Source organism: Podarcis filfolensis (assembly GCF_964270895.1).
Source record: "Podarcis filfolensis genome assembly, chromosome: 1".
Classification (NCBI taxonomy): domain Eukaryota; kingdom Metazoa; phylum Chordata; class Lepidosauria; order Squamata; family Lacertidae; genus Podarcis; species Podarcis filfolensis.
This window is the reverse complement of record NC_139604.1, coordinates 70949949-70965881: the sequence shown is the minus strand read 5'-3', so window position 1 is coordinate 70965881 and position 15933 is coordinate 70949949. Positions and strand designations below refer to the sequence as shown.

General features: G+C 40.3%; 1 protein-coding gene and 1 long non-coding RNA gene across 3 annotated transcripts in view; one reads left to right on the top strand and one right to left on the bottom strand.

Annotated features, from left to right (window-relative positions):
* LOC310756465 overlaps window positions 1-15933 on the bottom strand; it is a 214345-nt gene that overhangs the window by 170508 nt on the left and 27904 nt on the right. The gene's annotated exons all lie outside the window — the stretch shown is intronic.
* SPON1 (spondin 1) overlaps window positions 1-15933 on the top strand; it is a 271896-nt gene that overhangs the window by 242765 nt on the left and 13198 nt on the right. For both annotated transcript variants that reach the window (XR_014544399.1, XM_083598432.1), the window contains exons 8-10: window positions 4848-5049; window positions 12542-12682; window positions 13886-13964. Coding sequence is in view for 1 of the 2 variants with exons in the window: in XM_083598432.1 (XP_083454558.1) it covers window positions 4848-5049; window positions 12542-12682; window positions 13886-13964 (422 nt within the window). In the remaining variant the exon portion in view is untranslated. The remainder of the gene's footprint in view (window positions 1-4847; window positions 5050-12541; window positions 12683-13885; window positions 13965-15933) is intronic.

The following is a 15933-nucleotide window of genomic DNA, read 5'->3' as shown; positions in this document are numbered from 1 at the left end:
ATACATTAAAAAACCATGGGAGAGTGGAGGGCAGTGCCCCCATACCTGCATGAGGAGGTGGTGTCATTTTGTCTTTTTGCTTCAGGTGCAAATAAGATACCTCTCCCCATTAATGTATTAATGTAACGTAAAGAACCAGTGTTTACATGTCATGTATATTGACTATACCATGAAACAGATTTCGACGCTTGCAAGTGTGTCAAAAAAAGTTATGCTGCTATTCTTTTATATTATTGAATTTTAGAATTGTATTTTGTTATTTTTTGTTTGTGAGCTGCCAGGATAACACTGTTGTTGGATGTCCTAAATAAATGCTAAAATAAATATAAAATAAATGCTTTAAATAAAAATGAAGGATCAGGGTAAGGAACTGCCACATCTCCAGAACTGCTGGCAGAAATGGCTGCTTAATATTGCTTCTTGGCAAAGTATGGTGCTAGTAAAAATTCTTGAGGTGTTTGCAAGTCCAAAATCAGAAAAAGTAAATAATAATAGCACTGCTGAAAACTTGTCTCTATTAGTGATTTTTCTTTAATAGGAAGAAACATGTATAGATGATGATGACGATGATGATGATGATGATTTAGAGGGGGATGTTTTAAAAGCCTTGATAAAAGGTTGTGGTGGAGTAGCTGAGAAGGAAATCCCTTCCAAATACTCATCCAGTTGACATTCCTAGCATTGTATTTCCCCCCAATACTGGACCCAGCCATTCCCCGTTTATTTCAGAAGACTATTCCAGAAAAAGCAACGTGCAAACTGCAGTGCTGTGAAGATCCTAGTGCAAACACTACTGATTTCCTCAGAGTTTGCTCCATCGCAACAATTCTAAAAACCAATCTGTGCAGCCGAAAATCCCGAACCTGCTACATCGTTCAAAAATCTTTGTATTTAGTTCAATTGGTACTCTTCCATCCATCAAAGTGAAGAGACATGTTTGTTCACGGGAAGCAACAACTGAACGCTAATGGCTTGAGACATTAGAATTAAAGTGGCTGAAACACTTCAAAGAAAAGAGCAATCTTATCATAGCTGCCAGGTGATGGATGAGATGACATCAGAAGTCTTTTCATCTGTAGCAGGTATGGTGACCTATCCGTCTTGCTGCCCAGTATTGGTCACATTTTCTCCTTGGAGGCCTCTAATGAAGACACAAACAGAATTTGAACTAAGGCTATACTAGCATGCTTGACAGGGACAAAATCCAAGTTCTGTGAAGTTTTCTTCAAAAAGCTTACAGTACATATTTCTCAAAAAGAGAAAATATACTTGTTTGTTACAAAGAAGCACGTGGTCAGAATTCGATTACCTTCCTTGTACTTCCTACCATTTTAAAAAAAATTACGGGTGTAATCCAAGCTGAAGAACCATAAGAAATAGTATAAGTATCACTTCAAATGATGGAAATAGAGGCATGCTGACAAGATGACACTTGTCACAAGTTGACAGAAAACTTCATCATGGTAGTAGATGTCAAATCTGTGAGATTCTGCTGGTGTAGCAGGGGAAAGCAGTGTGTGGCAAGGGCAGATGTCAATACTGGATACACCATAGAGAAAGCCTCTTTGTTTCCTCAACGTGCCCACCAAAATGGTGTGACCCTGTGCCGGCCCTGAGGCTGGCAACGTTAATGTGGGATGGAAGAAGAAAGGCCACTCCCATCTCCTGCCCCAAACACAATGAAAAGGCAGGTCAATGAGAGAGGGAATGTAAACGTATAGTAAGATTTATCTGTTCAATTCTCAATACAATGTTTAAAATGGACACAAAGAGTTTTATTATTTACAAAAAGTTAGAAGAACTTTGAAAACTCTTAACTGTCCAGTTAGACCAATCTGCTGCAGAACAGAAGTATGTCTGAGTGTATGGTTTGTCCATACATTAGACTGCTAACATTAGCATAAATTATTCTTTTCTTAAAACTGATTTTTAAAATATTTTTAAATATTTCAATGATATTATTGTTGTTGTTGTTGTTGTTACTATTATTATTATTAAATACACCACTTATATGCCAAAATCACTTTTATTATATTTTAGGACTAAATGTCTCTTTTTCAGTGATGGTGAACTTTATTAACGATGGCCTCAAATTCTACTATTAATCTCAAGCTGGCCTACTCAAAAATGTTGCATGAATGCTGAATGTTTTGTTATTCTGTGAACTGAATTATCATCTAAATGTGAATGGCTTATTGTAAGTTTCTTTAGTGCAGCAGTTAGTTGAATAATATATTCAATAAATATTTAAGTCATCTATCTATCATCTATCTATCTATCTATCATCTATCTATCTATCTATCTATCTATCTATCTATCTATCTATCTATCTATCATCTATCTATCATAGACCACTCAAACATTTGCACATCTGTTATCAAAAATCTAACCAATTTCTTAACTTTTCTTCCTCTGTGAAAGAGACTTTCATATTTCTGCCTCATATGAAGGGCACTTGAGAATTCCTCTAGACTTTTGAACTTACCTAATCATTGTGAGATGGTCAAGGGTAGTGCCTATGTTGCTGGTTTCCCCTCAGTAAGCATTTCACCAGCACTCTGCAACATCCCTGACTGCCCACACTTTCTGAAATGAAAAAAAAACCATGGGAGGAGTTATCCCATACAGTGGTGGACCTACCTTTTCGGGGACCTGTTCTGGCGGTCCCTTCGCAACCAGCTATGAGGTCTGGGTAACCACTGTTGTCTTCTTCAATGGGGTTGTTCCATGACGGATCACCCCATGTTTCCAACATCTGTGCTACTGACTCTCAAACTTCGGGGTTGATGAAATATATACAACAACAAAAATAACCAATCTGTGTTGTGCCACTCAAATTGGCTTCCGTAGACCCAAAATTTTGAAGTCACTTCTGGGGCCCTTCCGGGATTAGGGGCCCTGAAGATTAAACTTCATTAGTTCCATTGTAGATCTGCCCCAATTCCATGCAGAGTGCAGATCATTAGTGAAATGTTTGATAGAATGAAAGAAAGAACACTCGCAAACATCCCTCAGCAAGGTTGCATTGAACACAGGACTAAGGAGAACACTCTATTAGCAGAAGTATTTCTGCTTGCCCAATGAACCAACCTCCCCTCCCCTCTTATGCTGTTCTGGGTGTTTCCCTGACCCTCCAGATCAAATTTGGGCAGGGTAAAGGCAGGGCACGGGATGCAGGAAGAAATCACTTTGCCGGCTTTCACTGATGCAGTAATTTAGTTGAATATGGCCCTAAGGTAGGAACAATAAAAAGCTGCATCCCACATACGAACATTTCACTGAAATTTCACTCTCCCCTTTAATAACTTTTGAGAAATTGTCAGCCCAGCACTGGTTCATATCTTATAATATGTATTGTATTCATGGGAGATTTTGTAATAAAGTAGAGATTTAGCTATGATATTTCTTTTTATTTTCTTGTGGTTTTCTTGGAATAAAGGATGCTGGATTAGAAAAGCCTTTGGTGTGATCTGTGGGGACTCTCCTCAGGCTTTGTGGAGAGCAACAGAGTTGCTGCTTTGTTCCAGGTGTCTTTCAAACTTGGAAACATATGGCAGTTCCTGTGACTCCAACATCAATAAGAGAGGTGCTGAGGAGACAACAGAGCTCTACTCCGCTGTGCTCTCTTTATTTCACTGCTGCCAAGAATTTCTACCAAGAAATGGGAAACTGGCCCAGCATCTTAGGTCAATGGTGGGCCCTCTGCAAGGCTCTAGGCCTCAGTGGATGCCCTACTATGCCAAATCTTGATGTCTGCCCTACCTGTCTCCAACACCATATGGCAGAACACTTGCCACATGTCGAGAGATGACTGCGAAGGGGTAGGAAGACATCTGATGGCATAGCTATACTCCTTCCTTGAACCCTTTTGGGCCTGGTGGTTCTTGTGAGGCTGGCACAATCCTGCGTTGGCTTCAGATAACAGCACATTTTGCCTGACAGATAAGGCAGACGCCAGTTGTCACTGTTATGTTTGGCAAGAACAGGATTCTACAGCAGCACAAACCCTGTGGGATCAGGCACTGCTTATGCACATGTTAATATGGAGAAATAGTTGCAATAGTTTGGTGCCTAGCAAGGATAGTTCATCTACTGGATAGTTGGACTGCCAATCACTGAAGACCTTTGGATGTTGTTACTGAAACAACCTGATTGATTTCACATGTAACATATCCTCTACTTAAGGAAATCCTTGGCAAGACCTCAAGAATTCGGGTGTGCTGCTTATCAGTATGAATGTACTTTGGCATAAACTTACACAATACTTGGCTACAACATTTACAAGCTAATGCTATAAATCTCACACAGGCCTGCGTATTAAAACCTAACTAATGTTACTTTTGAAAATGTTGCCAGTCTGAATGCTTTTGTTAAATCCCAGCTAAAATTGCGGTGAGAATATATGTCTTTAGAAATTACCTGCAGTTTAAACCAACATTTTGCCACAATTAAAATAAGCCATCCTTTTGTCTCCTTTGCAAGTGACTTAAAGCACCCATAAAAGAATTCCTGGGATGAAATAAAAGCCTTTCATTAAATGCATGTGGTTGTTTTGCTGTTGAAAAGGATGTAGTATACAAAACAACAGCATTATCAAGCAGTTTGCCTTATCAATCTTTTATTGCTAAGTTTCAGGTACAGAAAGGAATTCTGCTACCTGCCACTGATCCTAAAAGCACTTTGCGGGAAGTGTTGTGTCAACTTTGGTTTGACTCTTCTCCCGGAAATGTTTTATGGCTTACAGCGCAACTCTCTTTCGCTATACTCTCACTCCATTTGGCATGCAAGCTGATATCGTCTCAAGCAGCAATATTTATCTGAGCCATTTCCCTCTTTTTCATTTGCAGAAGAGCTGCTCCCTCTGCTGAATTTTCTGTGGACAGAACACGTCATCTGATGTCTTTCCTTACCATGCTAGGCCCCAGTCCTGACTGGAATGTAGGGCTTTCGGCTGAAGATCTCTGCACCAAAGACTGCGGATGGGTCCAGAGAGTAATTCAAGATCTGATACCATGGGATGCTGGCACTGACAGTGGTGTTACCTATGAGGTATCATAAATATTGATGCTACTCGCTTAGAACATGCGCTGTTTAATAGAATAGAAACATGCAGGGGCTTGTGAGAGATGTCTGCTCTAAAGGACATGGTACAAATATCTAAGATAAATAAATTAAATGTGCATGCTTGCTGTTTCTGGTCAAGTGTTGCAGCACCAGTTAGAAGCAGGGAAAGCTGGAGTGGCAGCTTCTTTTTTCCTATAGAAAGGGGGACTCTAGAAAAGACTAATGCAGGTTGTTAGTCAATATGTGTTGCCTTGTCACCCATCTGTCAAAAGTGCAAGATATCCTTGTGGGAGACTAATCAAGAAAGTATCTTGCTGTGGGCAACACCAATAAGCCCTGATATTAGAATTTCACCTCCAACATTTCTCCGATGAAAATAGGGATGTCCCATTCCATAATGATAATTTTGCTATTTTTACCCCACACATCTTACTGGGCTGCCCCAGCCACTTGGGGCAGCTTCCAACATATATAAAAACACAATTAAACATTAAAAAACTTCCCTATACAGCATTGCCTTCAGATGGCTCGGGGGTCGAATAACTCCATATCCTCCAACATTTCTCCAATGAAAATAAGGACATCCAAAGGAAAAGTGGGATATTCCTGGATCAAATTAGAAACTGGGATGGCTTCTCTAAATCAGGGATAACCCTAGAAAATAGGGATACCTGGAGGGTCTGATACTTTGGTTTCTGTTCAGGAGTAGCATCCAAGAAATAGCAAGGGAAGAGAAAATAACATTATCACTTGTGAAATTTCTGGAGGCTTCCTTTCTGTTTGTATTGCATATCCTACTGAAGGCCTTGCCCACTGCAGTTTGAACATCCACACCACTTGGCTGCTGATTAATACCTGCTACTCTTACTTTTACATGCAGAAATAAGTTTTGCATGGAAATTAATTGTTTCTAAAATGGATTCCTAGACCAGAACTTCAAATAGTTGTATAACTCACAGTATTGTTCCTGTGAAGTTCTGCCATTCTGAAATGTTTGTTTATTACACTTTATCCTGTCCTTCCTCCACACAGCTCAGGGTGACCTCTGTGGTCTTCCTGTTAACATCACAGCAGCCCTGAGACATAGGGTCAGTCCAGTCCAGATAGGTCAATCCAAGGCTGTTTTGTTCCTATGGATTAACTTTGGCAGTCATGGTTTTCCCACAGAATCCCCTTTCCCAACGATTGCTTGCATCAGCTTCCATGGGTCCTCCATCTCTCAGGTGCCTATCATGAACCAGAAGGCACTCTGTGTCCTCACACACCATGCTTTTTCTGGATTGACCTAACCACCACTTGTACACTGCCGCTAGGTAACAGTAATGATAGTATGCAGCTGCTGGTTACATCCCCTCCAATGCTGGCTGTGAATGTACAGTCCTTATGCCAGAGTATTTGAGTGTGAGAAAATTTAAATGCAGGACTTTAACAGAAGCAGTGTGTTAGCGTAACATAAGGCAAAGAGTATCCCCTGAGTAGTGCAGGTATAATAGCTTCTGTGTAAGTAAAGAATCAATACATTGTAATTAAACATCGGGCAGGCTCTTGTGGAGAGAGGGAGAAAGTTGGATCTCAAATCAAAACCCCTTTATGTAATTTTATGTGAAGAATTTCTTACTCATTTGATCAGTCTTGAGAGAATAAACATCCTATGTCCTTATCACTAGAGGAAAAGATTACTACTTAATTTGCTTCTTTAAGTGGGAAATGGACAATATGCTTTGTCCATTGGATGCTTGGATGCTTCCTGGCATGTTTATTAAATATCATTATTCTTATCCAATATGGGTACATGCTGGCTCTCTGCTGAGCATACAAAAGAGTGGAAGCAGGGCATCTCATTCTTTACAATGTAGGGGGAATCTTCCATGTGTAAAAATGCCACAAAAATTGTCATACATATATATTGATCCTCAAAAAGATATTCTGTTTCCTATAACTTTTCCAGCTAAACAAATTAGAAGCTAAGTGTCTTTTTTTAATTTTATCACAAAGAATATGTTCAAAGAGTAGTAAGGGACTCTAATATTCCAGTGACAGAAGCAAGCGATTTTGAATGCAGTCTGTTGAGTATGCACTGAAAATAATTTGTTCCAATTTATGGATATCCTTGCTGAGATAACTAGTGCCATGTGCTGTTTTCTACCCAAGGCTCCTCCAGAACAGTGTAGACTTTATTTCCATGACTCACCACAGGAACTCTGCTATCTTACTGTTCTGTCATTGTATTGCTCTGTGTGGTCTTATCAAACTTCCTGCCTACTATCATTTTGTGCTGTTTAGCGGAATTATTGTTTTTCAAGCATGCTATTGCCTTCCCACTGAATGTTGTTGTTCAAGATTCCACCCCCCTCCTTCCCTGCATGTTTTTCTCATTTTATGGTTTACTATCCTGCCTCTTTTCCGAGTCCATTTCCTACCACAGCTCAACAACTCCCAATTTACTATCCCGGAATTACACAAGGCATTGTTTACTTTCTTTCACGGTCATTAATGAAGATGTCAGCAGAAACCAGAACCAGCACACTTGTGAACTAGCATAACAGTTTGTCGTTACCCTTTAAAACAGACCCTTGGGTCGAAAATAATGAGGACAAACCAATCTGGAAATTCATCAAAAAATAAATAAATACAGTCGTACCTTGGTTCTCAAACAGAATCCATTCCAGAAGTCTGTTCGGCTTCCGAAAATCAAGGCATGGCTTCTAATTGGCTGCAGGAGCTTCCTGCACTCAATTGGAAGCCAAGGAAGCCCCATCAGATGTTCAGCTTCCAAAAAAACGTTTGCGAACCAGAACACTTACTTCTGGGTTTGCGCATTCGGGAGCCAAAACGTTCGAGTTACAAGGTGTTCGAAAACCAAGGCACGACTGTAGATGCATTTTCTTGTCTTAACATATCTTACTGTATCATATACTAAACAATTACATTGATGCTGGAAGCCTATTGCTCTCTAACTAATTGACTTGTTTGTATTGACTTTTGACACTGAAACAAAGTTATCATTACACAAATCCTTGAGTTGGGTTTGCTGGCTGAGTCCTATGGATTTGCAGCAGGGGACCGCATCCAGAGAGATACATCTGTATTTGTTATAATTCTACTTAACCAATCTCTGTTAGTTGTGACTGATGAGCATTTGCCAGGGTGGGGTGGCGGAAGTGTCAATCAGATTGAATTTGCCTTAAAGAGATATGCGTGTTGGGGGAGGGGGCAAGCAACCCTATTTTATTTTATTTTTAATTAAATAGAATGCTTCCAGTAATCAATTTGGGCTTCATATAGGATGTAAATTTTAGAAATAAGAAGTAAAATGGGTTCTTATTTAGAAATAAGAACCCATTTTATTATTAACAGACCATGGTGGCTGAAGGCTCTTTTTCTGCTTCAGACTTTTAAACACCCCACATTCATTTGCAATCGTGTGAGACTCTCCTGACTAGGAATTGAAGGATCTGAACATTTCTATCTGTTTTTAATTTTTCTCATCTTAAATTTTTGCAACAATTTCCTAAGAAGAAACCTATGAAAATTATTCAACATTTTTGTGTGACTTTTTCCTATTTAACGCATTTTTGTATGCAGTTTTCACTAATGAGCACATTTTTGCAAGTGATTTCTCCCAATATAGTGCATTTGTGTGTGTTACTTTCACTACTATATTCATTTTTATGCACTTTTGCCCCTAATATATGCATTCCTGTGACATTGTTTGGTAGAAGAACGGCATCACAAAATTCAGAAAAGGGTGAATTTTGAAAGAGGGCTGTGTTTCCATTCTCATATTGTTAGGGAAATTCAGGGTGTTCTGCCCCACCCCACCCCACCCCACAACCCTAATATGGAAAGTGGGGATTAAATGGGAACTGAATCAAATTTCTTCCCCTTCCCTACTTCAAATCTGGCATCACTTTCCGGAATGCCCATGTATGTGGCCACATGACACAATGAGCATTCTAGGAAGTGTTGTCAGGATGGAAGCCTTTGCGAAAAGAGTTCTGCACTCCTGCAAGTGTAAGTGACAGTCTTTGAGGTATTAAGAGCAACCATCCTGCCCCACAAAATTTCACAAAAATTATCCCATTCTCCTTGAAAGAGGCCAGGGTTGGGAAACCTCTTCTGTAAGGAGCAAAGGGTTTCATGAGAATAATAGGTACAGTTCAGCACAGTTTTAATCTAGAGCTGGTTATTGCCTATATAATGCTGAAATACAGTCCTGATAATCTTCTGTTGTTCTTTTTGATTCCACGATGTAAATCAGTCCACTTGCTTATCCATCCAGTTTCTTGAAATAAAATCCAGCTGCATATTGCTTGTCTTCTGACAATTCTGTGGAATGGGGTGGTTTTTTTAAAAAACTGACTGCCGAACTAATAAAAACTGTAAAAATTATCTGTCATAGAAATAAAAAAGCCTGCTGCAGGTTCCTAGTGGAGGAGTCTGAGCTGATCGTGGCAGCAAAGCCTTTAGCCAGATATTTCTCATAGTTTCCTAGACAAAGCAAAGGGTCCCTGTTCTTTATGTGCTTCTGCCACCTGCCTGCATGCTATGGTCATGCTGCAAAAGAGACTTTTAAGAAAGATTGCAATGCCAAACATCTGGAGTTACAGAATGAGCAGAAGCTAAATGATAAAAGCCAATTTATAGTATATATTCAGGTGGATCTCCCCCCCCCCCATTGTGCTTTAAAGTTGTGGGATTTTTTTTAAATGGCTATGGTTTTTAAAGGAAATTGTGGCCTTATGAGGCACACACAGCTTGTCTGTTCAGTTTTCTGCCCCTGTTCTCAAGCCTCACTCCCGTTAGCTTTGCCTCCACGGTACCATTTCCTGTAGCCGTTACCTTCCCCCCACCCAGCCTCGCCAACGCTGGAAACTAGAGCATGGCAAAAAATAAGGGGGGCTGTGAGACAACCAAAAGGGAAGAATTGCACTGGAATTTCTTCAAACAGCAAGGCTCCTTTTGAAGACAATTCTAATGCTATTATACAGGGGGATCTGGGATGGTTCCTTTTTTTGCGGTGAAGGAATGGAGAATGAGAAAGAGAATGAATAGATGAATACTGTATGTGTCTGCATGTTTACAGGTGTGTGTGTGTGTGTGTGTGTGTGTGTGTGTGTGTGTGTGTTAGCATGAATGAGGTGTGTATGTGGCTTTGGCCCCACCTACTTCTGGTTTGGCCACTTCTGGCACAGAGCCTTGAGAAAGTTTCCAAGGGTATGTGGCTCTTTTGCCAACAAAAATGTTTCCGTAGACTACCTGCACATTTCATCCACTTCTGTTGAAAGGGTGGGGGATATACAGTGGTACCTCAGGTTACATACGCTTCAAGTTACATACACTTCAGGTTACAGACTCCGCTAACCCAGAAATAGTGCTTCAGGTTAAGAACTTTGCTTCAGGATGAGAACAGAAATTGTGCTCCGGCGGCCCCATTAGCTAAAGTGGTGCTTCAGGTTAGGAACAGTTTCAGGTTAAGAACAGACCTCTGGAACGAATTAAGTACTTAACCCGAGGTACCACTGTAACCATTATTTTATTTCCCAATACTGAAGACAGCGGTAGTGAATGGAGCAGACTCAGGTGAACCCTGATCAGAATCAGGCAGCCTATGAAGCACGGAGACCAAGGAAGGTTGTTCTTGCTGAAGAGCTAAGTTGGGGTTTGAAATGAATCTTCTGGTCAGTGCATGCCCCTACTATTTGGACCACTGGTCTGGCTCAGTATAAGCAGCTTGCGATATTATTTCTAATTCAGAAAACACTGAATAGACAACAATATCACATAGAGTCTTTCCTTAAATGAAGAAGAAATGAGTGAACAAACCTGGGTGGGAGAGAGGTTAAATCTGGGTGGGAGAGAGGTTGTTGAGTATCTGATATATGAGTGGTGGGTTGCACTCAGCTTGAGCTATACTAAAAGACTAGCAAGAATCTGTTTGCTGTGGATCAGAATTTAAAATATGCACATGCAAACAAGTAATAACTAGGTTTGGATTGACAGACTTCTCCCCAAATCTGGATGCCATATGGACAAAAAGTCCAAGCTATTCAAGAATCCAATTTAGTCTAGTTGGTTATCATTTTTACAGGAGTTTGTATGGGTGTCCTACTCTAATGAGTGTGCCTTGAAATAAAAAGTAGGGACTAGATTTCTGCCTAATATTATGTTTATTCATCCATTAACATACAGTTGAAATACCTTCTCTATTGTCATTTCAGTGAAGTTGTGTTTATTTATGATGGTGTATTTAAAACTTTAGGACATCCATACTAAGTTTTCATTGCTGACTTTTCCAGGAGCCACAAAAGAAGGGCAAAAGTCTCAAGAGGAATAGGTGGGAGAACTGAAATTGGGATGGCAAATGAAAGCTCTTGCCATTCTGTTTGAACTTTGCCTTTTATGTCAAAGTGTAAGGTAGAACAAGCAAGCAAGATTTTTTATATTTTTTATTTTAAGTACAGTGCAAGAACTTGCTTTAGTCTGTAGATCAGTCAACCCGAAGTCATTGTGTAAACTGGAAATGATTTATGAGTACTGGCAGACAGAGTTCATGGACACTCGCTAGGAGTCAACACAACATTTTCTGCGATATTCAATTTTTATATTAAATATTTACCTTCCTGAATATGTATGAGAGCAGTTAATGAGAAATGTGCAAGTGTAGACAAAGTTAGGATTTGAATAGACTGCCCTGTTTATTTTCTGGCTATATTGATTTTTATTTTTAGTAAGGTGCTAAGGTCGCAAAACCTTTTGTGCAGTTGATGTCTTGAAATAGTTGAGTGCAGCAATATTTGTTAGGGAATACGGACATCCAATATGTATTTATGCTCAAATTTTGAAGTGTGTTTTGATTTTTACAGAAATGTGGAAACGGAAGATGGGGTGGGTTTGTAGAAGTCATCCATGCTTTCTAATTGAATTTGTAGGATTTATAAGACAATGCCTGTTACAATTCTGGTGGCTTTTCTGCTTTATTTTTTTTTGTTCTGGTATTGCTGCTGTCAAATTAGTTCATATTGTAATTTGATTTGATTCCATATTTTTATAGAGTATTTGCTGTGAGTAACTCTTACTTTGGGGCTGAAGACACAAAATATATAAATTAATGTGCTCCCAGTTTGTCTTCATTTTAGCTTCAGGCTGTTGTTTTTAATTTATTAATTGTCTTTTATACAGTCTTCAAGAGACAATGTACAAGAAAAACTTCCAGAAAACCCAGTTTTTAAGAAACAGCAGGTGCATTTTAAAAAAAGAAACCTAAAACCATAAAAAATAGACAGTCATGACAAATATATACTCATAATAAAGAGTTCAGAATCTGAGGTCAGTTGTAATGGAAGTAGTGTACAACTGAAAACTTTTCAGAGTACTTCTTGATTCTAGTGCTATTATTTTTTGTGCTGAGTGTCCACTATTCACTGTGACACTTTTTATCACGGGTTTCTTCTATATCTATATCTTTCTGCTGCAGTCACCCAACAAACCAACAGTACCTCAAGAGAAGATAAGGCCTCTCACCAGCCTCGACCACCCCCAGAGTCCCTTTTATGACCCAGAAGGAGGATCCATTAAGTCAGTAGCCAGAGTTGTCATTGAAAGGATTGCACGGAAGGTACCAGTATGGCATTCCTTACAGCAATACAAATTGAATGGGGGGTGGGGATAAACTAATAATAAAGCTGGAACATAGAACTAATTTGTTCATTACTAGATTTTTCAACTGATGCATAAGAAGCATCAATGAGAAGCTATGAATTGATCGTTCTGTCTATGTTGGGTCAGTGGAGACATGAGGGTCCCAGTCTCTTAATGTTAAGTGACTGAGAGGGAGCTACAAGTTCATACAGTGCCTCTCCAGAGTACCCAGCTGAGCAAATTCACTACCTTTCACTTTAATCACAGTTAAGGGATGCATTGGCCCCAATCAGTTTGCTTGAGAGGATGACCACTTCTTCCCAATACGTAAGAGTATGAATGGAACCCCTCCTAGAGGCTCATTTTTCAAGGACCCACCAAAGGTTAACAGCACTGGGTATGAGAAAACCAGAGAACTGGATTACTCCTTATTTCCTATGCAGATGATTTCAGGGTGTGCATAACTGCTTCCGACTGTGGTCGGTAGTCAACTAACTCACTGAGCTAGCAGAAGCCAGCACAGGGATTCCTGCAAACACAAAATGACTCCCCCCCCCCTTGCCCTGAACCCTCTCCAAATCTTCCCTTGAGCATTTGGAGAACCCTCAGAACAGTATAGGGAGAGGAGATGGGAGATCACCCCATCAGGCAAACAGAAAGGCAAGTACAACCCCATAATTCCCTTCCACTAGCACCTTAAAGACCAACTAAGTTAGTTCTTGGTATGAGCTTTCGTGTGCATGCACACTTCTTCAGATACACATAATTCCCCACATGCCCTCCCAATAACATCTAGCATTATGACTAATGAGGTCATCGTGTTGGACATTTTCCCACCTTGCCAGCATTTTAAACCACATTTGCCTTTTACAAAATTCCCCTTTGCATCTTAGCTTGCCATTTCCGACTCCTATTTGAAAACTTCTCCAGAGAGAAGTTTCAGCAGCTTTCATTCTTCAGAAGAGAGGCCTAGGTACCCTTGAGGCTTTAGCTTCCTGGGCTATTTCACAAGACTTACATTTTAAAAAGGACCTCATGGCTTCACTAGGCCTTCACTAGGTTACACTCCAGAGACACAGATCTTGTTTGTGCATATTCAGGCGTCTGATTTTCCATTCCAGCGCCTGCAACTGCATGGTTTACTCTGCCAATTTAAACAATTGAAAATGTTTCTTTGCAGGGAGAGCAGTGCAATATTGTCCCTGATAACGTTGATGACATTGTTGCAGATCTTGCCGCAGAAGCTCCGGAAGATGAAGGTACTTTTTAATTATGTTCTATTTGCACAAGTTTGTGTTTTGCTTCATCCTCCAGTGCTGCTACTCTATATTTCATGCCTACTGCATTATTATTAGGACAGTATTAAAAACAGGAAGGGGGAAAAACAATTTGCTTACCCATTTGTGGTTGGAGCCAGCATCATTACTTAATAAACACCCACAGTGATGGTGTCAGCAGGCAGAATTTTTTGGAATTGAAAGCAGCACTATACTAATTTAGAAGAAGCCTAATCCCACTGACTTTATTATCTTGCGCTGGGTTGGTCTTCGTCAGGCTCTACTATTTTCCTCATCTAACTGCTCTTCTTTATTAATGATTGTGTTTGTCTATGAGGACAGGCTGCCCTTGTAAGCCTATAATATGTGTAGAATTCAAATGAGAGCAGGAATGATTCAGCCATATGCACTAGGATCTTAAATCGAGTATCGTAGAGATTATGGAGTTTGTTTTCAAAAGTAAAAAAAGGGTGTTATCTCTTAAATTCAAAAGTTAATTGCCTCATTGTCATTTGTGCCTTTTTCTACTTTTGTCTAGGATGCAAGCAATTTCTGTGGGTTCTTTTCCTTTGAAAACTCATTAGAATTGCACATTTACAAGCCTATATTTCAGAATTACTTGTAGAGCAGGTTGCCTTTTTAAAAAAATTAAATATCTGAATGACTTTGGCCATCGTCTGACTGTGTGACTTCTCAGTACTGCCCTTTTTATCTGGTCCAGAAACTGCAACTAGTGCAAAATGCAGTGACCAGACTGCTTAGAGGAGCGGGTTGCTGGCAACATGTTACCCCAGTGCTGAGAGAATTGCACTAGTTGCCAATTTGATACTAGGTAGGACGCAGGTGGCACTGTGGTCTAAACCTCCGAGCCTCTTGGGCTTGCTGATTAGAAGGCTGGCAGTTCAAATCCCCATGACAGGGTGAGCTCCCGTTGCTCGGTCCCAGCTCCTGCCAACCTAGCAGTTCGAAAGCATGCCAGTGCAAGTAGATAAATAGGTACCACTGTGGTGGGAAGGTAAACGGCATTTCCATGCACTCTGGCTTCCATCAAGGTGCTCTGTTGCACCAGAAGCTGTTTAGTCATGCTGGCCCCATGACCTGGAAAGCTGTCTTTGGACAAACGCCGGCTCCCTCAGCCTGAAAGCGAGATGAGCGCCACAACCCCATAGTCGCCTTTGACTGGACTTAACAGTCCAGGAGTTCTTTACCTTTACTAGGCCAGGTTCAAGGTTTTAGTGTTAATCCACGAAGCCCTAAACAACTTGAGCCCAAAATGTCTTAAGGACCACCTGAGCCCTACCTTGATCATTGAGATCTTCTGCTGGGGCACTTCTGGTGGTTCCTCACACACTACTGAAGTTCAGTTGGCCTTTCCTATGGGATTGAGCTTGTAGTGTGGCAGCCCCTGTGCTGCAGAACACCTTGCTGTGTAGAAGGTCCAGCAGGAATCATCTCAGCCGTTTTTCAGACAGCATCTGAAAACTGTCTTGTAAAGACTAGCCTTGGGAATCTGATTTTCTTTTTCAATCAACTGATGTTCCTAATGATATTTTCACTGGTGCTTTTACTGAATTTATTATAATCTTGCATACTGCCTTGTTATACTTTTGTGAAAGTGTGGATTATAAACACTTCAATCAAGAAATAAATGAAGTGAAATTCCGGCCCTCCCATCTTCTTTAGCACCATGCTGCAACTGCTGACTTGTCCTGTACTGTTTGGAGCATGGAGCAGCATAACAGGAAATAGCTGCTGAAAGGCAGACTAAACAGGAAGATTTTTCATTAAATTCTACAGGAAGATGTTCTGGCTTATCCATTACTGCAGAATAGCCACTTAATATGCTTCTTTATGCAGTCTTCTAGTTGTCTTCAAAGCTGTGAACTGACACGCAGAATAAGTGAGCAACATGTCACACCAGGCAACTCAAAAACTGGTAGAAAAGAGCATG